This window comes from Drosophila busckii, chromosome 2L, assembly GCF_011750605.1.
Source record: "Drosophila busckii strain San Diego stock center, stock number 13000-0081.31 chromosome 2L, ASM1175060v1, whole genome shotgun sequence".
NCBI classification, from domain to species: domain Eukaryota; kingdom Metazoa; phylum Arthropoda; class Insecta; order Diptera; family Drosophilidae; genus Drosophila; species Drosophila busckii.
The window spans coordinates 1,345,413-1,373,031 of NC_046604.1; the positions used below are offsets into that span (position 1 = coordinate 1,345,413).

At 41.7% G+C, this 27,619-nt stretch overlaps 3 protein-coding genes across 8 annotated transcripts in view; 1 reads left to right on the forward strand and 2 right to left on the reverse strand.

Annotated features, from left to right (window-relative positions):
• Positions 1-185: 185 nt before the first annotated feature.
• Positions 186-3,589, forward strand: LOC108594403 (centrosomal protein of 97 kDa). 4 transcript variants are annotated; one of them, XM_017979571.2, is made up of 8 exons: positions 186-273; positions 477-637; positions 703-1,169; positions 1,228-1,586; positions 1,639-1,902; positions 1,953-2,129; positions 2,217-2,679; positions 2,736-3,396. In XM_017979571.2, the coding sequence occupies exons 1-8, from the start codon at positions 267-269 to the stop codon at positions 3,373-3,375; spliced, it is 2,538 nt and encodes an 845-aa protein (XP_017835060.2). In that variant the 5' UTR covers positions 186-266; the 3' UTR covers positions 3,376-3,396. The 4 variants fall into 4 exon arrangements, with proteins under 4 accessions (XP_017835060.2, XP_033150771.1, XP_033150770.1 ...); XM_033294880.1 differs by lacking the exon at positions 2,736-3,396 and having other exon boundaries at positions 1,953-2,181; positions 2,248-2,338; XM_033294879.1 differs by lacking the exons at positions 186-273; positions 477-637; positions 703-1,169 and having other exon boundaries at positions 1,559-1,586; positions 1,652-1,902; positions 2,736-3,589.
• LOC108594404 (probable RNA-binding protein EIF1AD) lies at positions 3,484-4,216 on the reverse strand. The gene is made up of 2 exons (XM_017979572.2): positions 3,977-4,216; positions 3,484-3,917 (listed from the first exon to the last, which is right to left on the reverse strand). The coding sequence occupies exons 1-2, from the start codon at positions 4,137-4,139 to the stop codon at positions 3,616-3,618; spliced, it is 465 nt and encodes a 154-aa protein (XP_017835061.2). The 5' UTR covers positions 4,140-4,216; the 3' UTR covers positions 3,484-3,615.
• Positions 4,217-4,500: 284 nt separating this feature from the next.
• LOC108608152 (protein cappuccino) overlaps positions 4,501-27,619 on the reverse strand; it is a 28,706-nt gene continuing 5,587 nt past the window's right edge. Inside the window, exons 1-9 of one of the 3 annotated variants that reach the window (XM_017999401.2) lie at positions 24,789-24,981; positions 22,658-23,036; positions 17,818-18,291; positions 13,848-14,375; positions 8,535-8,704; positions 6,186-6,843; positions 5,124-6,128; positions 4,756-5,056; positions 4,501-4,692 (exon numbers count right to left, since the gene is read on the reverse strand). In XM_017999401.2, coding sequence (XP_017854890.2) covers positions 4,572-4,692; positions 4,756-5,056; positions 5,124-6,128; positions 6,186-6,843; positions 8,535-8,704; positions 13,848-14,375; positions 17,818-18,291; positions 22,658-22,973 — 3,573 coding nt within the window. In that variant the 5' untranslated portion in view covers positions 22,974-23,036; positions 24,789-24,981 and the 3' untranslated portion in view covers positions 4,501-4,571. Of the gene's footprint in view, positions 4,693-4,755; positions 5,057-5,123; positions 6,129-6,185; positions 6,844-8,534; positions 8,705-13,847; positions 14,376-17,817; positions 18,292-22,657; positions 23,037-24,788; positions 24,982-27,619 lie in introns of those variants that run through there. The other 2 variants (XM_017999400.2, XM_017999403.2) reach the window with 2 other exon arrangements.

Here is a 27,619-nt window from a genome sequence, read left to right on the forward strand (position 1 = left end):
TCGGTTGGCGCGAACTCTTAAACGATAGCTAACGAACAACGTGGCAACGCCAATTGGAACTAATTTTAACGATGTGGTGGCACGATAACAAGTAAATGCTAGTATCGCTAGTATCGAAATGTAACGAGTCGTCTAGCACGCCCGCCAAGTATCGGCAGCCTATTTTGATTTTATTTTTATTGATTTTTCGCTGCGAATGCCAATACAAGGTGTAACTGGCTGCACTCACTATTTATTAACAACTATAGGCATTTGGTAGCTATAAAATGAGTGGTAAGTTAATAAAGTTTTTTCATTTTATGCGTTTGCTGGCCAAGCTACTTTGTCGGCTTGAGCGTGGCTGCTGGCTTTTGTATTTATTTGTCTGCTGTGCAGCAATGTGAAGCCAAAGCCACCCCCAACTCCGAGCTAAACGCAACTACCCTTGACACCTTGTACAGACGATGACTTCATCATTGTTTACAATTTATCCGCAGGCGACGAAAGCTACAACGAAAAACAGACGCTTAACCTGTCCAAGCAGCAGCTGAAGAAGGTGCCAAAGCAGGACGATGCGCAAAACATACGCAAGTTGATACTCGATGAGAATGAGCTGCAAAAGATAGACAACATTGACTCGTATTTTAAAATTGAAACGGTGCCAAAGACCACTTTACATAATCATATCAACTTAAATAATTAATCAACGTTACGTTATTGCAGCTGTCGCTGAGCAAAAACCAATTGCTACGCATGTATGGCGTCTGTCGTTTGCACTGTCTGCGTGAGCTGAATCTCTCCTTCAATGGCATACTCTCCATTGAGGGTCTGAAGGAATGCGTGCATCTGCGCGTGCTCAATCTGGAGAGCAACAACATCAAAACCATTGAGCATCTCAATACGAATGTCAATCTGGAGTACTTGAATCTGTCGGAGAACAGCATAGGCAGCATATCGGACATGTCCTATCTGGAAAAACTGCGTGAGCTTAATCTGCATGGCAATCGTCTAACGCATCTGCGCCAATGCGATAAGTACTTGCCTACATCACTGGAAACGCTAACTTTGGCCAAGAACAACATAACAGACTTGAATGAAATTTGCACACTATCGCATCTAAGCAATCTGGTGAGCCTTTCCATAAGCGAGAATCCATGTGTGGCCATGACGCTGGGACCAAATAGCACAGAGTAAGTGAAGCTTAGTTTGCGTAGCAAACTTTATTAACTAAAAGTGTTTGCTTTGCAGTGGCTTTGACTATCGTCCCTTTGTGCTAAACTGGTGCATGAAGCTCAAGTCTATAGATGGCTATGCCGTAGATCCCATTGAGAGCTTGAAGGCAGAGTGGCTGTACAGTCAAGGACGTGGTCGACAATATCGTGTAGGTGATCAAGCTGCTCTGGCCAAATACTTGAGCTCAACCTGTCCGCTAGTGGGCAAAGCGCTAGAGAATGAAAACCATCGCAAGCTGCGTTTAATATTAAGCAAGGCGCAACATCATCAGCGGCAGCTGCAAGAGGAGATTATGGACAATAGCAACAGCTCCACCAGCACCTCGCCCTCCTCACATCGCAAAAAACCTGCAAGCCGCATACAATCGCCACGCTGTAAGCTCAAAGCAGCAACTATTGTTTGTTTAATATTAACCTATTATTGTAGTTTCGCGTCTTAGCGGTCGGCAGGGCTCGCCCGAGTCCATGGTGAACAGCTATCATGGCAATAGCAGCAACAACAGCATCTGCAGCGACAATGGCAGCGTTAATCATGCGCTGCAGATGAGCACTTCGCTAATAGAGAACATAAAAAACGATGGCGATGGCTACTCGCTGGCCAGCATCTCCGGCATGTCGAGCAGCGTTACCACCAAAACTTACAACTCCACAGAATCTACGCCACGCAATATAACGCCAAATCCTTACAACGGTAAGAGCACAAATCTCAATTCGCAACTCAACTCATAGATTACATTTTAGAGCAAGCATACATGGGTCAAACGCCTACAGGTGGTCCGCTGGCTGCTGCCTCCAAGATGGTGCCTGTACCGGAGACACTAATGAGTCCGGATGTCTGTCCGTCGGCTGTGGCGCAGCGTGTGACAGTCACGGCGCTGAGCTCGCAGCTGCATAAAAGCAAAGGCAATAAAAACAAAGGTAGCCAAGCAATTCTGAGAGACGCTTTACTTTTCACATAGAACTAAATTTTGTAAGTTTATTAAATTCTTATGTATATTTTATCAGACAACAAAATGAATTTGCCGCGTGTGCGCAGCCCACAGCTGAGACGCATGCAAAGCCCCAGCAGCAGTCCACGCAAAGTGGGCAGACAACAACAACAACAGCAGCAGCAGCAGCAGCAACAACAACAAGCGGAGCAGCAGCCACAACAACAACTGATGAACAGCTCTGTGATGCAGTGCAGCACTACAGATGCAGCAGAGTTCAGCACAGATGACGATGGCGAGCAGATCAATTTAGAGAAATTGAAAACTATACGCAAAATGGCAGCGCAGCGCACACAGCAGCAACAACAGCAGCAGCAACAGCAGACAAATAATCTTAACTGTGCGGATCGCTTGATTGAGCATGTTACCGAATCCTCAGCAGTCACTATACAAAAGATGTGGCGTGGCTATCATACGCGCAAGAAAACCAAAGATATTGCCGAGAAGCTACAAAAGCAACGCACGCACGAATATATAGAGTAAGTGCCAATGCAATTTTCTCATACAGTTGAGTTTAAACGCTTTGTTTTTGCAGCAAACTCAACAAGGACATGATACTGACCAAGGCGCAGCTGCAGAACGAGCGCAAGATACAACAGCTGCAGATGCAGGCCATCAATGCGCTATGGAAAAAGGTTTCCACCATGCAGGTGGACGTCAGAGCGGGCGGCGAGCATTGCACCAATACGCTACAGAATTGCAGCACAACTGCTGAGGATGCTAGCAGCAGCAGCTCAGCTGCGCCACAAGTTTGCTTGGATCATAACTCGGCTGCTGTGGTTAACGATTTGGCCAAACGCTGCACTTTGCTTACGGATCAGGTGCAGCAGCTGCAGAGCAGCATTGGCACCATTGTCAACTGTCTGACTATGGTCTGCAATTTACCGCAGGATGCGCTTAAGAAGCATGTCAGTAACACTGAGACCGATGATCTGGACTATAGCAGCTTTGAGCCACGCGACAGCAGCTCCACGCAAACGGATTTGATTGCTGTGCATACGCCACAGCTGGAGGATTTAAGCAATTTTCCGTTTACAAAACCCAGGCCCTCGACACTAGCGCTGGAGTCCAATCACGACGGTTTGGCTGTGCCCACGGCTACCATGGCATGTGAGACTGAAGCTGCTGAGGATTCGATGCAGAATGTGGAGATCTGTGACGAAAGCGCACAGTAAACTAAACTAAATGCTTTAACGCTTAGGATTCCGTAGGCTTTGTAGCTTTTGCAAGCAATTTTAGTTGAACGCAGCAGCAGCAGCAACAATTCAATGTAGTTTAGTTACTTTTTCAGTTTAATTTATGGACTTATGTAGTAAAGACACGATTTTTGTTGAACAACTTTTTGAGTGGAAAATACGTTAAAAATATACAAAGCTTAACAATTTTGTAATGCACAAACAAATGCGTTTGTACTGTCAGTCTTCCGCGCTACTTTCCTCTGTCTCTGAATCCTCAGATTCCTCCTCTTGCTGCTGCGGTCGATTGGTATTGGGCGTCAATGAATCATCAGAGTCGGAGTCGCTTTGCTCGCTCTGCTCTGTTTTCTTGGCGAATTGCTGTGGCCAAACGCCTGCTTTTGTATATTCTTTGATATGCTCTGGCGTTAGTATCTTGCATATTTCCGCTTTTACCTTGTCGCCCTCCTCTATGGGCTCCACCAGTATGAAATCTCCACGCTTTACCCAAACATTCTTGCGAAACTTGTTGGGCATGGAAACTGCAAGCAAAGCGGCTTATTAACAATTTATAACTAGTTAGTGCTTTAGTTATAGCTACCCAGAAAGTTATCCGCCTCTGTGGCAGACTCCACCTCGTGTAAATTATTGCCTCTGCTACTTATAACGCGCACAATTTGTTGCTGCTCTGTTGGTAACGCGTAGTCGTCCTCCATCATTTCCTTGAGCACGTGTTTACGGCGTGTTGTGTTTGGATGCGACATTATCAATTATAATTTTGCTAAATATTTTTAATTTCAACAAATCTATTTATTTACGTTTTGAAAGATATCATCGATACTTCGATACGAATGGCATCGCAGTGGCCGCGTTGCCAACTCTTGCAACTGCCATATGTTTCGATATACGCGCAAAAATGCGCAACGCAAAAAAGAATCGCTATCGATATTGTTTAAAATAAACGTTCAGAAAGTTGTTGTAAATTTCGTGTTACAAATTACAAATAAATTAATTACAGACTATAATGGCTATTTTTGTTGTAATTATCGTGCCGCGCTTAGCAGAAATCTTGAATTCATGAAATTACAGCCGCTGTGTTAATCGTAAAAAAGATCGCGCGTTCGCTTTAATTCAGTGTAATGTAAAGTTTTATTGCTAAGCTTAAAGCACAAAATACATCTAATTTGGACTAACAACTAGTTTTTGCTGCGTCGCAGCAGCATGCGCTCCTTGAGCGAAATCCGATTGGGTTGCACATTGGCAGGAACACTGCGACGTGCTGTCACCTGGGCTTGAGCCTTCTTTGACTTTTTCAATCTGCAATGTGTAAGAGGGGTGAGTGGAGATGCACAGCTGTTTGGCAATTAATTATAAGCTTACAATTCATTAAGCAAATTGGAAATTTCCTTTTTCCAAATATCTTTGAAATCGTTGGTAAAATTAGTCCAGTAGCCAAAGAACTGATCGGGCGTGCACTGGGCCAAGGTCAGAGTGCAGCCTTTGGCTGAGAAATGATAGAAACGCATGGTTTCCAGAAAGAGATCACGGCACTCGTCCAGCAGCTGATGCAGCTTGGCTACGGAAGTGTCTGCGCTGGCAGTGAACTCCTCCATTTTGGACTTGAAGGGCTCCTGGTGTTCACTGGAAGCTCTAAGCACCACAGCTGTGGTTTGCTTGCAGGCTGAGGAGCAGAAGATGAAAATGGTCAAAAGGCTAATTGCAATTGCATTGTTGGCTTGTTGTGTTACCCATAAGCTTTTTGTTTAGCTCCTTGATCTGCAGCTGCACCTCATCAAAGTCCAGCTGGGCGGCACGCTCCACATCCGCGGGCTCTGGTATGGGAAAACGCATCTCTATGGGATGCACGCCCTCCTTGCGTCGCTGGGCAATGTAGGTGCGCACTATAAAGTGCAGCAACGTTGTTTGCGATTCCTTGGACTTGACATCCTTCAGCTTGCCCAGTATGTCCAGATTGAAGCCATCGGCCTGACCGCGCTGCCGATTGCCACCGTTCATATAGTTGCCCAGCGTTAATATAATCGAAAAGACCAGCTTGAGATCCTCGCTCTCCATCAGCTGTTGGGACAACTGCGTCACCGTCTCCAGCTTGCGAACCAGCAGCGTTAGCGCCTCCTCGAACTCGGCTTGGAAGACAATGCAGGAGATGCGTTCGCTGGCCATCGATATGAGCGCTATGTCGCGCAGGAACTGCTCCGGATGATCCAATGGCAGCTCGCCGCCATCGGCCTCCTTGATGCGCGCCAGCTCCTCGTCCGTGGCGCGTATCAAGCTGATCTGCTGCAGCGTCTCCAGGCTAATGACCGAGGTGTCGATCTGATAGATGGCATGCTCTATCTCGCTGGACGGCATATGCAGACTTCTGGAGAAGATGCCCACGTTGCGCGAGCGCTTGGCATCCAGCACCTTGATGGACTTGTCACGCTTTGCCCGCAGCTCCTTGGGCTTGGCCACAGGCGCAATGGCCTGGCGCGAGAAGAGCTCGGTGAACTCATCAATATTGTCCAGTGGCGTCTCATCAATCTCAGTCCATATCTCTTTAGTGGGCGCCGGCGTGGGCGTTGCTGGCGCCGTTAGCGCTGGCGTCTCCTCCGGCGAGCTGCCGCCATTGTCTGTGCTGTCCGTCGAGTTGGCCACCGAAGGCGGACGCGGCACTGGTGGCGCATTGGTAACAATGCGCGTCCAATAGAGCGGACGCATGGGCTTGGGCGGATTAACAGCGCTCTTGCGATGTGCTGCGAGCAAAAATGATTTAAGAGCAGGTTAGGATGTAAAGCTGGGGCTGCACTTACTGCTGGTGCGAAGGAACCAATTGCCGTCAGCGGGATCAGGCAGCGGCACAGGCAAGGGCGTGCCACTGGCCACTGGCGGCGGCGGCGGTGGCGGCAAATTAGTGGACATGCCAGGCGGAGCAGGCGGCACGGGTGGTGGCGGTGCAGGTGGTGCAGGCGGTGGCGGCGGCGTAGGAGCAGCCATTGCTGAAGGCGGTGGTGGTGGCGGCGGAGGCGGCGGCGGCGGTGCTCCCGGACAGAGTAGCGGCGCTTTAGGCAACGCACTTTCAGCTTGTGGAGTAGCTGCATCCGTTTGGCAGCTGGCATCAGCAAAGCTGCGACTCTCCGCCGGCTTGTTGTACTCATAGATGGTTGCCTCGCTGGCATTGATGAGCTCATTGAAGTTGACGCAGCGCTTGGACGGACGCCTGGGTGGCTCACCCACGCTGCTGAGCAGCTCATTGACCACAGCATGCACCTCGGCCAGCGTGGCGCAGTTAAGCAAACGCTTGCGCAGCATTTGTTGCAAGCTCTTTTGGCTATCGGCCACATCGCTCGTTCTGGCCACAGCCGGAGTGCTGGAGAAGGGCCAGGCGGCCACCTTGTCCAGCTTGCCAGGCGTAAGCGGCAGCGATGTTGTCGGCTGCTCCGTGTGTGTCCATTGGTACATCTCATAGGGCTGCGCATGAAAAAAAAAAAGAAAAAAGCAAAAGAATTGAAACTACTTTGGCCGCCATCAAGTTGGGTCTTGAGCTATGCTCGAGTGCATCCATTTGAGTTCGTCTCAAGTGGCAGCCAGTCAACTAACTCTTGGCTTGCTGCATTGTTAACTGTTTCGTTGCTTTGTTGCATTTAAATAAACTTTTAGTTTAAACAAATTCCGTTGAACTTGCAACTTGTAACAAATAAATGCTTTAAATTCCATGCAACATTTTCTTTTGAGTTCTCTGGGCAGCTTAATTCTGTTGGACAGTGTATAGTATGCATGCATAAGATTCTGAGAATTTGTAGCAAAGCAAGCAACAAGTTCCCTTCTCCTTCTCCCCTACTCATCTACTAAACCTTTTGAGCTCTACACGGAAGCCGTATGCATACTTTTCGCAGAAACTGTAAACTCTCTCTTTTATATAAAACAAAATAATTCTGATTTTCATTGCCACAGACACGCCCACGCAGCTGATTAGCTGGAACTACTACAATTGCCAGTTGGGGAGGCTTTTAAAGTTTTGACAAAAACATTTAAAAGCAATTTGTTTATAAACTGCCATTAGTCGTATATGTTATATTTAGCATACGTTTGTCAAATCGTTGAACTGACAAACTCAAAGTTTGCGAGACAAAAGAATAATAAACGCTAAACTTGCCACAAAGTAATAAAAACGCACAAAACTTTCAATGAGCAACAACAACAACAAAAACTAAGACTAAAGCTTTGGCATCCAAAGTTAAGCTAAGGAAATTTGATGTGCTCTGCTTCGCTGAAATTTGTGTTATCATAATCCAAGGAGCTCAAGTATCATCACATAGAAAATCACTTAACTATATGTTGTCTCGCTATTAGGGATTTGTGGCTAAGCGCTGCCGTCGTGGCTAAAACTTTTGGCCTAAACCAATTTGCTGCATAGTCGAGTCGAGTGCTTGATTATTTTGTTTGCTGCCTGCTGCTGCTGCTGCTGCTGCTTTGACTGTCTGGTAATGTCGTCCAGCCAATAACACTTAACGCTAACTGTAGCCTGAGCACCGCAACTTAACCAGCTTAATTGCTCGAGTCCGAGCAGCCACGAGCCACGAGCCAAATGGCCGTTGGTCAGAAATTTGTTTGCTTTGGCACAAAAGGAAACTATTATGTAGTCCATTAGGCAGGCCTCAGCCTCAGCCTCAGCCTTAGCTGAGAGGTCAAACAAACAACTAACACCAGTCCCTGCCCACGCCAAAGTTAACTTTGGTTTCATAATTTTGCATGCAAGTTAAAAAATATATATAGTATATAGTGTGGCAGCTGCAGCTGCAGCTTGAAGTTGACGGCAAAGTTTTAACAAGTTCTGACACTTGCAGCAGACTCTCTGCAGTTTGGGGGCATGCAGCTGACAAGCGGCCAGAACTGCATTTGCACTGCTCCAGCAATGGAATTGCTAATTTCCGGGCAGAACTTTGCGGCTCATTTTTCGCTCCCGAGTCCCACTTATCAATAGCTAATGACACTGCCAAGATGTGTACCAAACTAAGTTAGAGCGAGCGACGACTGGCTGGGCTGGCTGGCTGGCTGGCTATCTGGCATTCTATTTCCGTTAGCGCCGCGTCTGCTTCCGCTCGCTGACCAATTTCCCACACCCCCTGCACCCTGCGCATTAGAAAGTTCATTGAACTTACACTAAATCCGGCGGCTGCATCCTGCTGCTGCTCATTGCAGATCTGTTTGAGCACGCCCACGTATTTGAGATTATTGCAAAACTGCAGCGCCAATGAGTTGAGCAAATCCTGTCCAGCGCTCAGGCTGCTGCACTGCAGCGTCGATATTAACCATTTGATCAGCATTTGACCTGCAAAAGACAAAAGAGAGTGAGTGAGCAAAAACTTTGAGCACAGCTGCGCTCCCGTGTGAGGCTTCAACCCACATCCAGTGGGCCCAGGCACAATGATTTATGCGTATGTGTATACAAAAGTGAGAAAAAATAAGTCAAGCCTTGGGGGTGGGTGGGTTGGACATTAGGCATAAATAAATTTGCCGTTGTCCAACAAACTAAGCAAGCAAAACAAAGAAAACAAAAGTTGCCAACAATATTTATGTATATTGCTGTCAATAGCAACGAAGATTAGATACACTGCTTGACTGATGTTCAAGCGTAAGCTAAGACTGCCTGTATGTGTGTGTGTGTGTGTAAAAGTGTTAGTTGATAATTTCAATTGTTGTTAATAAAGTTGAGCTGGTTTATATGGGAAATAGAGCTAAGCAGTAACAATTTATGATTTGTTTGTATTCATTCATATTTAAAAATCCGAATATTATTTCATTCCGAATACAAATTTCATTATGAATTTCGAAATTACTAGATAATTTGTATTGCTATTATATATTATTATTTATATTTAAATTCACTTCTTTAAATTCAAATTTAAAATCATTTACGAATATTTATGATTTACTATCAATTTATTATCGCTTATGCAAATTGTGTTTAAAATTGTAATTTATGTATTTGCATTAATGTATTTAATTTGTATTTGATTTGTTCATTATATTTATTACTTTGTTTGATTTCAAATGTTACCCATTTGTTTATGAGCATATATTGCTGCTTGTTTTTTTTTAATAGAGCCATTTTTATACTTTTAATAATATATTTATCGATATTATTATATGTTATGGGCGGCTTTGTATTAAGGCTTATCCTTTTTTTTTTGTAATTTTCTTGTATTCCTATTCACTTGTATTTTAATAATTTATATTTTTTTTGCAGTCAGTGATATTTTTAGCACTTTGTATATTTTTTTGCGTATTAATTTTAATGCTTATTTTTATGCTTTTGAAATTGAACTAATCACTTTTTTTATTTCGTTTGCAGATAACTAATTACAGCCTTCATACACTTGCCAGGTAAGTCTTTCATATATTGCCCACTATATGTAATTCCCACTTGTCGTATGCGCAATCAGATTGCCTGGCAATACGTCATATGAACGTCTCGAGTATCTAACACATAGTCCCACTTGTTGTAGAGTGTGTGTGGCATTTGGTAAAATAAAACTTACGCTGGCTGTCAGCGCGTGTTGGAGCTCTGACGGGCGGCAGCTGTGGGTCAAGACGTAGACTCACAATATGCACACTGATGCTGTGGGGAGCAGGAGCACGAAGCTGTAGCTTGGAACGCAGACTCGGCGACGTCGCGACATCAGGTGCCGGCGTCGTCGTCGTCGTTTGCTGTGGTTTCAGTCGCCTGCAAGGGTCTGGGGCAAAGTCGATGTCGACTTCCGGCTGGTGCCACAAAATGTTGCGCTCGGGCACTCTAATTGGCACGTGATGCTCCGAGTCCGGATTGAGAGCGTGCCTGGCAAGCAGCGGGCACCAGACATTGCTCAGCGTGCTGGACGTGGACATGGCAGCACCGACGTTTACTAAAGCGCTCTGTTGACTGTTTTGTTAATTTCTGTGTCATGTTTTTCATTCGGCAATATTAAGTGTGTGTCGGCACTTATCAAAATTATCAACGCCTAGTGAGACATAATGTCAGCGTCGTCAACGCTAAGTTAGTTGATAACTTGCAAGCTCCTCTCTCCCAATATTCGCTCTCTCTCCCTTTCTTTGCGCCCTGACAAGGTCGCTGCGCTTATCAGTCGCTGCGCCAATTGATAAGCGTTCAAGTTTAGGGTCTCTTATTACTAATTTTAGTTATGATTGCGCCCAAATCTATGCTTTGATTTTGAACTTTCTACTTCAAGTGCGTCATGCGCTAATTTCGTAGGGCTGAGTCAGGTGGAGAAAAAGTGTCAACAAACAAATAATCTGGGCTAAGAACACTCATACGAATTCTTAAAAAAGTTCAAAGCTAATTAATATTTTTAATGGATAAGAGTTATCTTTAAATGTTTAATCAATTAGTTCGATTGGGAGCAAAGCTGAATCCAATGAATTCGGTATTGGGAGTTTTATAAAAGTATTAATAAATATTTATATTTAGAAAGCCGGAGATGGACATTTTTAAAAAGAGATAGAATTTGATATATACAATTCCGATGAAACAGCTTTGAAAATTAAGCCTTTGAAATAGGGAATCCATATTGAAAAGAAAATTAAACCAACCTTAAGAATAGTAAACGATTTAATTTGATTCAAAGCTTAATCTTATTTATTGAAAATATTTTATTGCATTTATTGCACCATTAAATCTAAGAAGAGCTCTAACAAATTGCTATAAAATAGTTAACGCTTTCCAGAAATGCTCTTAAATTCGATGAATTAATCGAAGTTTTTGAACAGCAAAATGCGCAAATTTAAAGTTTTTGATTCTAAAGTAAATCTTATGTGTTGATTTTACAGAAATATAAGCGCGGTTTATAATTTATAACTTTTAGCTTTAATTATTTGTTTCGCCCACATTTAATTACAAGCTATGCAACTTAAATTCAAAGCCTTTAAGCTTTGCAGCTGCCATAAATTTCAAGTCTGTTGGGCAATTCAGCTGCTACTTCTTTGCCAGGATCTCGAAGTCGTTGCAGTTTGACGCTGACAATTGGTGTAGCCAAACAATGAACATTAGCGTCATGCAATCAAAGCTGATAAGAGGTCGAGCCATTGATAGTGAATGAAGGCTTGTCTCTTGGCATGTGGGTGGCCAGTCACTGGTGGGTGGTGACTGGGTGCTCATATAACTGCCAACTTAGCAGCGCTGGCAACTTTTAATGAAACTGCGCGAACGGTGGCTAACAAATTTGCATAACTGCTACGTTGCTTGACGAGCTGCGAGCGAGTGCGTGCGGTGTGTTGAAAAGTGAGAGGGGGTTGGGGTAGGGGGTAAGCCGTGGAAGTTGCACGCATGCATGCGTTGCATTCATCAGACGTCGACGCGGGCAGCCCAACACTTTCGCCAAACAGCCAGCCAGACAACAAGCGACGACGAAAATGAAACGTTGCCCAGAAACCACAAAGCACAACAGCAACGGCAACAAAAAGTGGAGGCGCCACCGTAGCTGCTGTTGCACCAAAATATTGTTTCATTACGCGTTGCACAAACATTGTTGGCTGCGGATGAGCAGGGTGGCCTCGTGTCTGGAGCTGGGGCTGGGGTTGGGGTTGGGGCTGAGGCATGGTCTGGTGCTGGGGGAGTTGGCCTCTGGTCTCTCGAGCGATGAGAACGTGACGTTGCCGGGCATATAAATCAGATTTTGGGGCAACGTTGGGCAACGCCTGATGAAATGTCGCGACAAAAAGCTTCTACAGCGGCTGCGGGTAAGCCACGAGGAAGAATTGATGGCCACTTCAGACAATGACAACCACAGGCGGCTACTGCTGCAAACTGCAAAGCTGCCAAGTTAGCAAATTGCGTGCTCGACCAGAGCCAGAGCAGCCCCCAACTGCTGCAAGGCGCGTGGCTGGTGCGGATTTCAGTTGCAGCAGCGGCAGCGGCAGCTTCTGTTGTTTGCCCAGCGAGGCGTTAAAATGTTTGTTTGCATTAATTTGCAGCAGACGTTGATGCTACCACTCGATGATGCCGACAGCAACGAGCTCACCAATTAGCCTCCCGCTGTGCCAATAGCCTAGCCCCAGCAGCTATGCATGTGTGTTTGTGTGTGTGTGTGTGTCTGTGTGTGTGTGTGTGGGCGTGACAAAAGGCGAAAAACTGCGCCTATTTGCGCGCCACAAATTTTCGGCGGCGCTTAGACACAAAGTTTTCCACAAACGCGCGCGCTCTGCTCAGCGCTCGTTAAAGCATTTTCGCCAGCAAATAGTTGCGCACACTAAAATGTTTCTAACTCACAAGTCTTGGCCACATTTTTGTGGCAACACATCTTTAAGCAATTGCTCGCGCTTAAATTGAGCGCCCAATCTAATCAACATTTGGATTAAGCACTCAGCTCGAGGGCAACAACATGCTAAGCATGTTTTTTGGCTCTAAGCCGCAGGGGCGTAAACATTTTATGCTAAATTTACATAGCTGTCATGTCAAAGAGAAATTTTTATGTTCTATCAATGCTTGCACTTGATATGAAGTTCATATTAATGTAATAAATATATAAGACTAGGGAAATAGGTTTGGAGCCAGCAGCAGCACACAGAAGCCCCAGACTTCAAATATAACTTGAGTTTTTAAAATATATTACAATAAAACATTTTTTAAAAATTTCAAAAAATGTTTTAGAACAAAATGTATATAGAGCAAATAATTTTAAATAAGCTATGCAACCGATCATTCAACTTATAAGCTTTGAAATATTAATTAAGTTTAAATATTTGAATTAATCTAAAAGTACAGCTTGAGTTTTTTAAAAAGAGAGCGAAATTCTAGACTAATTTAATATGAAAAATACGCAGAAATATTAAAATGATTTAAGTTATTGTTTTACATTTTTTTCTCAATTAAAAAAGTTTTTAAGATAAAATATTAATGGAATTAACTTTTGATACAATTCTACAAATATAGCCCAAAATTTTCTCACATTTTTAATAGTTGGTAAATGCTAAAACATTCATTAAATTCAATGTAATATAAAATTATTAGTTGGTTAAGTTTCATAACTTTCTCAATTGGTTAAACAAAACAACAATAACCTTTTGTAAAGTTGCTTAAAATTAATAAATATTAAAATCAGCTAACGAGGGTTGAACTTGAAGCGCTTCTTGGCTACTTTTAGAGAGAATGTCAACTGATTTCTTTGCTGCTTGACTGAGTCGAGCGAGGCATTGAGGGGGCTTCAAACTAATTGTTAACTTTTGGGCAAACAAGAAACGCAATCAAACGTGTCGCAAATTTGCCGAGCTCAACGGAAAATGTGGTGGGCAAACAGCGAGAAAAAGAGGGAGGCGCACAAAATTCGTTGGTTCTATGTATTTAAACCAGGTTAGATTTAATCCAGCCAACATTGGCTGGCTGCGCTTGACTTGAGAGAGCATACAGCAAAAAAAAAAAAAGAAAGAAAGAAAAAATAACAGTCAGACTGACTGACAGACAGACAGACAGACAGACTTACCTTCAAACTTTTCATATGCAGCGAAGCTTAACTTTTCCGGTACAAAAGATGAGCCGCGACGCAGGCCCGAGCCAGCACCAATTGAAGCTGAAGTTGAAGCTAACGACGACTGCTGCTGCTGCTGCTCTGCCAGCATGGCTAGGGCAGTTGTTGTAGGCGTGGCTGTTAGCGTCGCTTCACGTTCCTCGACAGTGGCCGGCGACTGCGCTGCCGACGCCGACGACGCTGATCTATCGACTGAGAAGCTGGCCACCTTCTTGAGCACATTGCTCGACAGCAACGGATTTGTGGGTGTACTAAAGCCAGGCGGCGGTGGCAGCAGTGAATCCTCCATGCACAGCTGCTGCTCCTCCCCGCCGCCGCCACCATCAGCAGCAGCAGCAGCATTGTCAGTTGCCGTCGTTGGCGTCGCTGTTGTTTGAGACTGCACAGGTGTTTGAGATGATTTAAACGAAATTATAACAGTTGATTGCGTTTCCAGCGATGACGACGGCGTTCCTACGACTGCTGCTGATGCTGATGCTGTAGCTAAAACGAAATGGAAATGGATGACGAGGCCGCATTAGTAGCACAAATTTGTAGAGCGCCGCACACTGCAAAGGCAAACAAAGGCAGCCAGCCAAGCAGCCAGCTAGGCTAGCAGCTACTACTACGTTGTGATTAAAAGCTTACGATGCAAGCATATAGGCTGCTTTAAATAGACTTTAAGTAAATAATACACTTGCGCAAAAAAATTGAACAACATTTAGTTGTAAAATCAATGGCAAGTAAGCTTGGATTGGGATTGTTGCATTTGCCAATTGAATGCAATTGGATTAGCTATTTAGACTTGTTCTAAGAAATTTATGAATTTCATTCTCTAAACAATTAAGCATATTACAAAATGTAACAACATTTAGTTATAAAATGACAGGTAAGCAATTTAGTGTAAGGGAATTATTGAATTCAATAGGATACTTGTTCTAAGAAATTTATGAATTTCTAGGAATTGTCATTGCTATACTGTATAATTAATCATTTAAACAATTAAACATATAATCAATACCCAAGCTAGAGATTGCAATTTACAGAATGCTTTGCATGCTGATTTGCCTTTTCATTTTTCATTGCAATTTAATTAGGTTCAGAATATCATTTACACTTGTTGATAATTATGAATTCCATTGCTTGCTTTAAAATTGTTGTAATCAAATATTTGAGAGAATTTATCATAATAAAGACTGCAAAACAGAATAAATTGCTGGATAGATAACAAACCAATATGGAACCCGCCTTTAAGCAAGTTAAGACTTGACCATATGAGTGTAGCCAATTTCGCAGTTTCTGCATTGGAATCTAGTTTGAGTGTGATCAGCATTTAGCCTTGTTAGACGATTATTAATTTTAACAAATTGGCATTGCATTTATATTGCTATAAAAATATTCATAAAATCTAAGCCGCTCCTTTTTATGCATCTACTATATTTATATTAATATTTTTATTCCAACTTGGCTTTTAAGCAAGGCTAACGCAACTTGCTTTAGTTTAGTTTAGCTTTGAAATTTGCTTACTTTGAGCATGTGAACAATTAATTATAAAATCAATACCAAGCTATCGAAATCTAATTACATGAAGTACAGTAGACTTAGACTTGACTTGTGCTATAATTATTTAAAGCAATTTACATTACTTTTGTATTGATATTATCAACCAATTTACATTACTTTTGTATTGATAAACATTCATCTTAGCTATGCATCTTCCGCTTATATTTATTATATACTGAATACTGCTGCACTGGCTTTAACTTTGTCTAAGCGTAAGCTTTATACTCCAGCAAACTTTAGTTCAGCTGAGAATTGTGATCCTTTGACATATTTAAAGCAAGCAATTCGTTCTGTTGCTCTTTCATGCACTTGATTTGTTGCAGTGTAGTGTATAAAGCATATATTGCGTGCTATAGCCTGGCGCAGTTATTACTTGCAAATATTTCTCTGAGGAGCTTTGCTCAATTTATTTGCTTGCTTGGCTTGTGCTTTGCTTTGCTTAGTGCGCGCGCCATTTGCTTGGCCTGGTAGCCAATTTGGAGTCCATTGCCTGGCGGGGTGTCCTGAGCACACCCGGCGGAGCGCTTATCGCGGCCATCATCATTGACTGCGTGCCCAAGTGACTGCCCACCCCCCCTTTCGACTCCCATGTGCAGCATTCTATACAACATGATTTAATTAAAATTTAAACTTTGTATTTCTTTTTTTTGCGCCACAGCCGAACAATGGGGAATCGAACTGCGCCTGAAGGACCGCCGAGTTTCCGGCCGACATTTTGTAAACAATAAAGACGTGTTTGCAATTTTTAAGTTTTTTACAAATGTTACGAAGCTATAAAAAACGCAGTCCAGGCATGTGCGCGCGCCCCTTTGTTTGTTAGCTTAGCGCTGGACCCGCAATTAGCCATGATTAGGGGGCAGGCAGAGGCAGAGCCAAAGTGGGCCAGCGGGAATTGTTTGTTGTTAATATTATTTTAGTCAGGCAATTATATATTTAAAATATCATGTGCACGAGCGCGAGCCTTTGCATAAAATGTGCCAATAATTATGTACTTAAAGTTGGCGCACCCAACCATTTAATACACTTGACAGGGTATCGCAGCAAACATCAAAAAAACAATGCAAATCACAAACACATACACCAAAACATAACAGCCGTCGACGCGTCGTTTTTCTGCTGTACAGTGTGTTCGAATTATTAAGCATCAAGCACAAAATAAACATAAACAATGATTGCTTAAAATCTATAATTACAAATAATATAAATATATATAAATTATTAAAGCACTTTAGTGCATCAAGTATAATATAAAATGTTCTATAAGCTTATTTTAATGACTTTATCTTCAGATCTTCCATTAGGATTTCTACATTATATATTCGTTTTTTTCGATTGCGGGGGAGGGGGGGAGGAAATTAAAAAACAAATTAAAAAAAAGCGTTTCGGGATAATATATAATATAAATACAATATATATATACTACTAGCTCTTATAGTTGCTCGAGAAACAGTTCTCAAACATTCAGAACAGGAACAGACCGGACAGACGACAGACCGGAACCAGACGGAAATAGGTATACCTCCGACTCAGCTCGCTCGAGCTGATCAAGCAATATCAACATATCCTTTACTGGGTCTGCCACGCCTCCTTCTCCTGAAACTACAAATTTAGTTGATGGACACTGCCATTTTTTATAACAAAATGTCAAAGTGTATAAACATTTTTTGTCATAAATAAATAATTATATCATAAACATTTGATTTTGTGCGTTTTTTATTGTTTTAGGCAACACAATCAAGATGGCGGCTAATTAAAAATTGGCATCCCAAATTATGAGTAGGCTAAAAAGCTATAATTCTTAAACTTTAAATGCCAAGAGTCTTGGTACACATTAAAGCGAGCTGCATATGTTCTTTTTAACTCCAAGCACAAATCAAATTATGTGCGCCTGTGTGATGGGGAAATTGAATTTTGCATTGGCGGCGTGCACAGTTTGACAAGCACTTGTTCGATTCGCCATGTTTACCTTTGAAATTGGCACAAGCCAGCAACAACAAAAAGGGACAAGGCTTTTAGTTTTCTTTGCATTTTCTTTTTTTTTTTTTTTTTGGACACAGCGTTACACATGGCTCAAGTGCTGGCGCCGAAAAAAAAAATAAGCGTAAACAAGCAGCCAAAGCAGGCTCGAGATTGAGTTTGTGTGTGTGTGTGTCGCCTTTCGTTTATTTGTCGTCGTCGTCGTCGTTGTGCTCCAAGTGGGAATTTAAATAATTCCTAAAATTCGACAGTGCTGACTGGACTGACCCTCGCCCCCTTTTCCCACGCCTGTCGTAATTCTAATGCGTTTGTAATGGCAAATGCCGCCCCAAACCCGCGCTCGCAATTTTAAACTCGCTTGTAGCATGCGAAATGAGCAAACAAATGGCTTGGGCTGCTTACTCACCTCCTCCTGCTCCTGCTCCAGTTATTGTTGTTGACTCTGCTATGGCCATTGGCATGGGCGTTGTTTGACTAACAGCCGCACTGAAACGCGACGATAGATTCTGCAGCTCCACCTTCTTGGCCTTCGATATGTTGAACAGCTCGCCAGCATTGCCATTGAGTGGGGAATCAACGCGTCCAGCAGCAGCACCCACTGGAGTGGGAGATTCCATTGCTGCTGTGCCCGAGCTGCCCAACACTTGGGCCAGCTTCTTGCCCAGCTGCAAAGCCATTCGCTCGTCCGGCGAGCTCTCGGGCGTTATTAGCAAACTAACTGCGGCCTCCTGTGCTGGCTCCAGCTCGGGCTGCGTCTGCTGCTGCTGCTGCACTCGATCATTGGCTATGCTGAGGTAGGTGGTGCTGCTAAGACTGAGGCAGGCAATCTTATCAGCGCGACAGCGACGTTGCAGCTCCAGCAGTTCTCGATTGTTCAGTTCTGTTAATAGAAATAAAAGAGTTTAATACAATGGAATTTGTACATCGATAACTTTAGAAAGACTGTAATCCAATAAGAAGTTTCTATGCTGTAATTTCAATTCCGCTTGAAACGAAATTGGCGCAGCTTTCGCTTACTTTGTCTTATGAGCGACTTTAATACGCTCTATATAAATTCTGTTGTTCCCAAATTAAATTTGTTAAACACTTGCTGCAAATAATTTCATATTAGATTACTTCTTGCTGAAACAAGATCGTACATTTGATCGTAACATGTGCGCGATATTTTATGATTAATGCTTGGGCTGCGCATGCTTTAGTTACCAAAGAGGGAATCGGAATCGTTGCTCGTTGAGGAGGAGATGGAGAGGGAATGAAGGCGTCGCTGTTGCTGCGTCAGTGTGGAATTCGAGTTGGAATTAGAGTTAGAAGCGTAACAGTAATCATCGCTAGCGCAGTTTTGGAACTCGGTGGAGTCAGTGTAGTCCAGGCTAACAACGTCATCTGGTTAAGCGAAGCGCAGACAGAGCGAAAAAGAGAGAGAGATAGATAGAAAGATGAGCTAATGTGTGCTCAAGAGCTTTAAATTGAAAACGAGCCATGCCGAAAGAAATAAAAAGTAATAAAAGAAAGAAACCGAAATTGAAATGTTGATTGATTTATGGCTGTTGTCTCATTCAGCAAAAGACGCGACATGTGTAAATTATAATTAAAGAATAAAAAGTAAATAAAAACAAAGCGTCACTGGAAAGCGGCATGCAAAAGAGAGAGAGAGAGAACGAAAGAGAGCGAGCGAACGCGCTCACTGGAATATTTCGAACCACAACAACAAAGTGTAAACTGAAAACTGTGGCGCAAAATTATGAAAACCCCCATATGGAAAATGAACTCATAGCATAAAGGTTAGACACTATGACAAATGACGAGGTGAAAAGCGTAGTGCGAGAAAAACCAAACAAAAAACCAAAATAAAGCAAACAACAACAACAAAAAGAACAACAGCGGAAAGAGCAACAAAGCGAAAAGCTTCAAACTGGTTTGGTTATGGGTCACAACAGCTCTAGCGACTGTTTAAAGGGAGTTTTGAGGAACGTAAAGCAATTGCTTGTGGCTTGTTTTCTTCACTTATTTTTATTATGTTTATTATTTATTTAAGTTAATACTTCAGCAGTTTAATATGTCTCGCAGCAAATTGAGAGCGACAAACAATAAACAAAAAGGAGACGAAACGTTGAGAAGCGTAAGAATTATTTTTGAGCACCTGTTTTGTTTATTTGCTGTAAGTCTTTTGGAGTCTAGCACTTGCACTATTTGTTAATAACTTTAGTGAACTAAACACAACTTTTCACTGGCACACACACAACATTTTCCAATTAGCCGACTGCGCTGCGTTCCCAAAGCGATCTGCGCGACACCGAGTACAAAGTGTTACTAACAACAACAAGAGCAACTGGTTTCCGACCAAACAGTGCTGACAGCCAAAAGGCTAAAAAAAAAGCTAATATAAACTTCAATACACTAATCCACAAACCTCATAGTCTATATTTTATTCTACTTTAGCATATACATTAAATTAAACTTCTTCCAAAGTGTGCATAGCTCTGCTAAATTCAGCAGAATAATTTGCAGTAAAACTAAATTAAAATAAACTAAGTTAAATTTAGCACTAAAATAATACTTTGCTAGATTTCTGTACTCCAAAATTTATAAGCCAAGTAGTTGGCTAGATCAAAAAGCGGCTAAAATGTGCAGCACCGTTTCTTTCCAATTGAGTCGCGCTCGCTCTTTTTCTTTCCACGCTCGCTAACCCTCTCTTGGGCTTAGCAACCCAGCGGCACACAGCTCGACTACACATGCAACTAAATATACCTTACAAATAATGCATATAAAATATTAAAGCTAAGCTTATATCTTTTTCGCAAGCTATCAAAGTTATATACCATTTTATATATTATAAACGCAGTCAAGCTAGCGTATAATTAAAAAAAATGTTAAGCTAGCGCCATCTGTTGTATGCGCAGCGTACTAATTTAAAAAAAAAGTAGCATGCTTTTAAGCTATGAGCTGTATGCCTAAAAGTAAGCAAACAAAATTAAAAAATAGCGCAGGCAATTTTGCAATATGCAGCAAACTTGCGTATTGTATGAGGCTAACTAATAAATGCTGCAAAAGTAATAAGCAAACAAACAGTTGAACACACTACGTATACGCAATGTGCGTTCTATGCTGAAATTGAATATCACAGCGTACAACAAATTATGGCAGCATAATAAAATAAATTGTAGACAACATTAAACAGTTGTTAAAACTATGTGTGTGTGTGTGTGTGGTAGAGATGAAGCTATTTGCCGCTTTTTTTGTAGTGTTAGAAGTTTACAACTTTCTATAAAAATGTACAAGCAGAACTATTAAAACTAATTGCCATAAATATTAGCGGCCTGCCACGTGCCCAGCAAAACTTTTTCCAACTATGTTGAACAAGTGCGCTGGCATGGCTCTCACTGTTTGTATGTGTGTGTGTGTGTTAACGGTGTATAGCTGGGTGTGTGTGGGTGTGCGGCAGTCGCTTAATTGAGCACGTTGACGGTTGTCGGTTGTTGGTTGTTGGTTGTTGACTGCTTTTGCAACTAAATCCAAAAGTAAAACTGAGCAACAGCAGCGACCCAGCAGTCCACCCAACTCTCAACATTCGTTTGCCAACAGACATGGAACGTCAACGCCACCGCCAGCGCCAGCGCCATTGCCATGGCATCTTTTTATATATTTTTTATTTGGCGGCCGTTGAGTTTTGCTTACGCTTGTGCATGAATTATGAATTTTATGCATTGAAAGCGGCTCAAAAAAGTCTGAACTTTTTAGTGAGAAACAAAACAAACAAAAATATAAATTTATACAGCAGCAGCGGCAGCAGCAGCAGCAGTATGAATTGCTCTGTTCTCTGAACTGCTGCCAGGGGTGTCTATTGCTATGTGCTGCTGCTGAAAAGGGAATTTTTGATAGAAGCGAAGCGCCTTGGCACGTTTAGAATTTTTCGTTGATTTGATTTTGGACTTGCAGTGCGCGAGCCTTTGAAACGCCCCAAACCCAACCCAAACAATCGAGCAGTGCACACAGTGGCAGCCAGAATTAAACGGCTTGGCTGCTGCTTTGTAAAAGCAACAGCGTCAAAATGATTGCAGTCAAATTTTAAGCGCAGCCAGAGTCCATTAGCTGCAGCAAGTTGTGCGCAGCTTAGCGCTTAAAAAATTCGTATATTTTAATTTTAGCTATGCGCGTCTTTAGTTTTTTTTTTTGGCTGCTTATACAAGTCAAACCATTTTTTAATAGACAGCGCAGCGTTCTTTATTTTTTGAAGTGGGTCGCTGCTGTATGTGTGTGCGTGTGTGTGTGAATTATGTTTGTATGCGTGTGCTGCTCGCTTTGAACTGCAGGCAGCCATATTTTATATTTTGTTTTGATTTTTTTACGTTTTTTTAAAGCAGCTTCTTAAAGATTTCACATGAATAACTAATATCTATAAATTTTTGATTTCACTTTGCCAATGCTGAACGAAACGTAACGTAACTAAGTAAAGATCTTATATTTTTTTTCTGCCAGCCAAAATGCCAATAACTTACGAGTGGTGCTGGCTGCCAACAGACGGCAGCGTCTATTGGAGTGAGTATTAGTGTTATATAAGCCAGCAGGCAATAATAATAACAACAACAACATTAATAATGCCAGCGCAAAAGTAAAGCTTGGCAAATTCTAAAAGTCAAGCGCAGGCAGCAGCACTGAAAATTTCATAAAACTTTAGGCAAAAGTTGTTGTGTTTTCGTTTATATATATTGCGTTTTTTTTTTTTGAGCAAAAACTTGGCTAGAAATTGTTGTTTAAACTACGCTTAAATTGCAAAAAGTCGTAGCAAGTTAAGACAAAGTAAAGCCAGAGCGAGAGCGAGAGCGAGCAGCAAACTAAGGCCAATTGCATAGTTGCTAGAGCGGCGCTTAAAAATCGAACAATGCAGGCGAAGAGCAAAGAGAAGAAATCAAAACAAAGCAAAAATAGTTGCTATTATTGAGAGCAAGGTAAAAGTTTAAAGTCAAGGTCAGCACGACTCGCAGAGTACCTGTAAAAATCAAAATGAAATCATACGCAATGTAGTACAAGCTTAAAAATTAAAGCTCATAAAGGAAATGAGACTTAAATCTAAAAATAAAATTGAAGCATAAAAATGTGTCATGAAATGTTCAAATCAAACGTAAGTAACAGGGATTAAAAAGAAAGTCACAGAATGCTGACAAACTGAATTTGATGCAGCAGCAGCAGCAGCATCGAAAAAACAAAAAGCAAAGAAGTGAGTGAGAGCGAACTCAAAATTGACTTACGAAAATCCATTTGTTCTGTGCTAGCATTCAATTGTCCATGCTCCACTTCCGGTGCGCTCCATTCTATTATTGGTGACGTTGGCGTTGAACTGGGCGCCGCCTGCAGGAAAACATCCCTAACGCGCTTCTGGCTCACCAGCCGGCTGAAAACTCGCGCTCGACTGGACCGACGCTCGCCTTGGCCCGACGTCGCTGCTCCATGCGCATTCCCAGCAGTTGCCAGTCGTATCAGACTGCCGCCCATTGATGCGGACTTTTGAAGTGCCGCGCTGGGCGCAGCGGCAGCGGCGCGATTCTGGTTCTGTGCATTGCCCATGTCGATGTCGATGTCTATGTGGATGGTGGCCAAGAGTTGAAGACTTTCTTGCGGTATGAATAGCTGTGTGTGAGTGTGTGGTAAAAAACAAGTTTACAAAAATCAATTAAAAAACTTTTCAATCAGGCGCATTGTTTGTGGGTTGAGAGTTTGGGTTTTCTATTTTGATTCCTCGTCATTTTGTTTTTCTCTTTTCTTTTAATTTTCCTGACTGCACAAAACTTTTGCCAAAATGTTGCAAAAATATGAAATGAATTAAGCTTTGCTCGCAGGTAGCAGCAGCAGCAGCAGCAGCAGCTGAAATGAGAATTTGTTGACTACGGGTTGACAAAAGTTGCTGCCTTTAGTTGTTTGATTTCTATGGGTCTCTTCAAATTTGTACTTAGTTTAGCGAGGGGGAGAGTGGGCTGCTCTCCCATTGTGTCTCAATAGCATTTGCCAGAGGCCACAACAGTTGCTGCAGTAGTTTGCATTACGATTTTTATAACCAAACTTTTTGCCACTCGCAACAAGCTGCAAATTGAACTTTTACTTTTACATTTGTGCGCAACATTTCATTCGAGCAACAAAAAAAATAAAATCGAATTGATAGAAATTTTAAGCTGCCATATTTCTTTAATAAATATGCTAAGCTTGAAGCTCATGAAATACAAATTCGTAGAAAACTCAGCATAGTTAACTGTATTGTAAATTTTGAGACTGACTTTGAGCTTTACTTGAGTGCATCGAATTGCTTCAGAGTTGTGAGGCGGCTTTTTAGGCTAATCAAGAACTTACAAAGCTTTGCACATTTTTAATTTGACTAAATTATCAAAGCGCTGCCATAGAAATCTTTAGAGACTAAAGCCTGTAAGTTTGCTAACTAAATCGTAGCAGCTGCAGCATATTTTAAGACTAAAAGTTGCTCAGATTTACCAAAAATAGTTTATGCTATTTATTTATTTACATAGCTGTAGCTTCAACTTAACTTAAAATTAAACTCTTGCGTCTAAGCGAGAAATTTGTATTTGCTTAAACTAGCTCAAAGTTGATTTTGTTGTCTTGAAATTCTTTGCTGCTTGTTCTACAGTCTCAGAACTTGCTGTGCCACATAAAGTTTAAATAATAATTTCTTTTTTTAGCTCGCCTGGCTATTTGTTTACCTTATGCTTATCACTAATTGATAAACTCGATTGAACCCCCAACTTTTTATTTTATCATTCATTATGTGCTCAACAATCTTTAGCAATTTTACAAAAATGTTTACATATTTTTTTTGGGCATTTTAATTGACAAAAAAAATATTTCAAAATGCGCGCTCTCATCGCTCGTTTAAGCTCGTAGCTCACGGCGCCTACATAAATCACAATAAACACAAATTAGCAACAATTTTTTTCAGCTGTTGTTGTTTTTATTATGCAGGCGCAGCAGCGACTAATTGAAATAATTTTTTGGGGCTGGGCGCACAAAATAAATGAAGAAGAGGCGCGCTAGCGATTTTGGTTAGGGCTAAAATTAATTGTTGGCAATAAATTTGTTGTTGGTTGTCCTGGACACGAATTTTACGGTTGCCGCCCACCACGTGACTCATGCAGCGTGCGCTGCATTAATGAGCAGAGTAAATCCGTTTTCAATTATGAGCTAAAAGACGAGACGCTGTAGTGCTAAAGGGGCTGGGGGCTGGGGGCTGTGGGCTGGGGGGCGTGGGCAAACATAATGACGCAAGCATTTGCGGCTTAATTGTGTCAAAAGCGCAATTTTGTGCAATTTGGTGTAAACGAAAGTAAAAGTGAAACTAAAGAGAACGCACACACGCACACACACACACATACAAACCTGAGTCGCACTTCCGCTGCAATTTATACAAATCTGTTATGCTCGTAGCTTGGAGCACACAGCTGCTTTTTTTCTATTATTTCTATTTTATTTTTCGTGCTTTTGTGCTAATGCGCCAAGTTCGTGACAGCCTCAATTTCCGCTCTCACACTCTTGCGCTTTCTCTCTCTCTCTCTCACTGAGAGCTTTGTTCACTGCACTTTTGCCATCAATAATGACCGCACGATTAGTCGATTTCCTGGCTGGCCAACACTTTGCGTTTACGTTTTCTCATCATCGTCACTTGTTTAATTGTTAAATAATTGAGGCAACATATTGCAAAATTTGCAACAAACTATGCACAAGTGTCAGCTGCAGTTGCCACACTAGTAAACAAAACGAAACGAATGCGCGCACAGCGACGAAGCTCGAGGCTCTCGCTGCGAACAGCTGTGCTCAGGCGGCTCCTGTCCTAGGACAACAAGCAACAGCAAACGAACGAGCGAGCGAGCGAACGAGCGCACAGGCAACGGGAAAAATCGATGGCATACTGACGACGATGTGAGCGCAACCCGAAAAACCAAAACATGCACCGGGGCCAGAGAGTGCCGTGCCCATTGCCGATAACAGCTGAGCATTTGCCTTTTGGATTACTTTTGAGCAGCCTAGGCGACTGTTGCTATGCGCTACGCTTAACCTAAATCTGAAGGCACACTTGGCGTTAAGCTAGTTTTTTTTAGCTTTTTTTATACACTTTGAAATTTTTGTAAATGGAAAAGCTTATTATGTATTTAAAACGGAGAAAAAGGCGTAACAGACCCCACAAAGTATATATATTCTTGACCAGCTAGACAAGCTGATTCGATATAGCCATGTCCGTCTGTATGAGCGCGTGTTTCTCAGCAACTATAAGAGCTAGAGCAACCAAACTAGGTATATAGGTGCTCCTATATCAGAACCAGAACGCTCTTATTTTATTTTGGTTTATTTCCTACCCCCTTCCCCCACAATATTAAGCAATTAAAAAATATTTAAAAATTTGAAATAAATACGCTTTGTCATGTTTTAGACGGATGTCGAAAAATTTAAAACGATCAGATAAATAACTTAGGAATTATTTACACTCTAATTTTCAATATAGACAGCGGTTGTGCGATTTGTATATAAAAGTTGGTTGCCCACTTGCCTTTAGCTAAATTTTATAACTTGCTTGCAGCGCATTCATAAAGTTCGCCTAGCCCTAACTCTAACGCTCATTAGCATTTAAAGCTTTTACTTTGTTTGGGGTTAAAGCATTCGAGCGTTTAAAAGTGACTCACAGCCACAATCAGTGCTGCTCGCTATTTTATGCCATATACATATGTAAGCTCTACACACACTTATCTGCCCAGCTGAGCTTATATAGGGGCTGTAAAAGCTGCAACAACATTTCAAATGCAAATAGGCGCGAGCATAAAAAAACAAAATACCATTTACTCATTGCTTGAGTGGCGATAAAATGTTTAACACAAGTGGCTTACCCTTCGCTCTTTATCACACGTACACTCTCTCTCTCTCTCTCTCTTATTCGCTCTGCGATTGCGAATTTGCTATTGTTGTTCACATTTATAATACCCTAATAATTGATCAAAGGTTATTTTCTTATATTATTGAAATTCTTTATACTAAACAAATAGTTGATACTTTATTCATATTAGGGCTATGCCATATTTTCGATATAAAAAAAAAAATAAATAAAAATTAATAAAAAAAAAATTAAAAACCGCTTAGTTTCTCTAATATAATCAAAGTTTACTTTTCTTCTATTTGGCAAATGCAATATTTTCAATATCGAAAACAACTCTTCATTATATACTTATTATATTTAGTATTTATCATATTTTCGATATCGAAAAGCAAAAACTTCACCAAATAGCGCTTAGTTTGCTCTAATAGTTAATCAAGATGTTACTTTATTTTTAATTTCAGATATGCAATATTTTTGATATCGAAAACAACTCTTCATTTACATTATTTATATTTAGAATTTGACATATTTTCGATATCGAAAAGCATAAATTCAGCAAAAAGCGCTTACTCTAATAGCTGATCAAATGTTACTTTATTTCGAAATCGAAAATTGCTTTGAAGCTTCTGCGAATTTAATTCGAATTTCGTTAGCGTATTTGGTGTGCGCTGTGCTCTCAGCAATTTCACTTTTGTGGTTTTATGTTTGTTCAATTGATAAACAAGTACGAAATAAGTAATAAACTGAAAGAGTCTCGAAGCTTGTATGCGCTTACATAAAGAGTGTGCCCAACTTGTTAAGTAGACCCTAATAGATTAGCTCATCAATATAGCAAGCAGACTTTTAACTGGGGCTGGCTGCTTAAGCTGTGATCATTATTGGGCTATCAACAATAGTTAACAAATCGTTAATAAAAATATGCACTTGTTATTTTCGCACATAAGCAACAAATTGTTGTTGGTTGTTGGGTTAGGGGTCACATCTGTGCAATGAGCGCTGACGCATTTGTTCGGCTGACTGATAGCCTGAACCTTGATCTGCCAATCACAACTGAATTGTGTGGGGATTTTTGTGCTGCATTGCTGGCTGAGCGCATGTGGACGTAGCACGCTGCTGTCTCATCTAAAGCGCGACACGCAATAAGCGTTTGTCAAGCGGCAAGTGTTTTAATTAGCTCGAGCTAGAGATTTACATTTAATTGACTAATGCAACATCAATGCTAATCCGCAAAACTTGAGCCCGTTACGCAAGTCATTTAATTAATTTGTGTGCAGCTTGAGGCAGCAACAGCAGCAGCAACAGCAGCAGCAGCTATACCCTAAGGGAAAGCATTTTGACACATTGT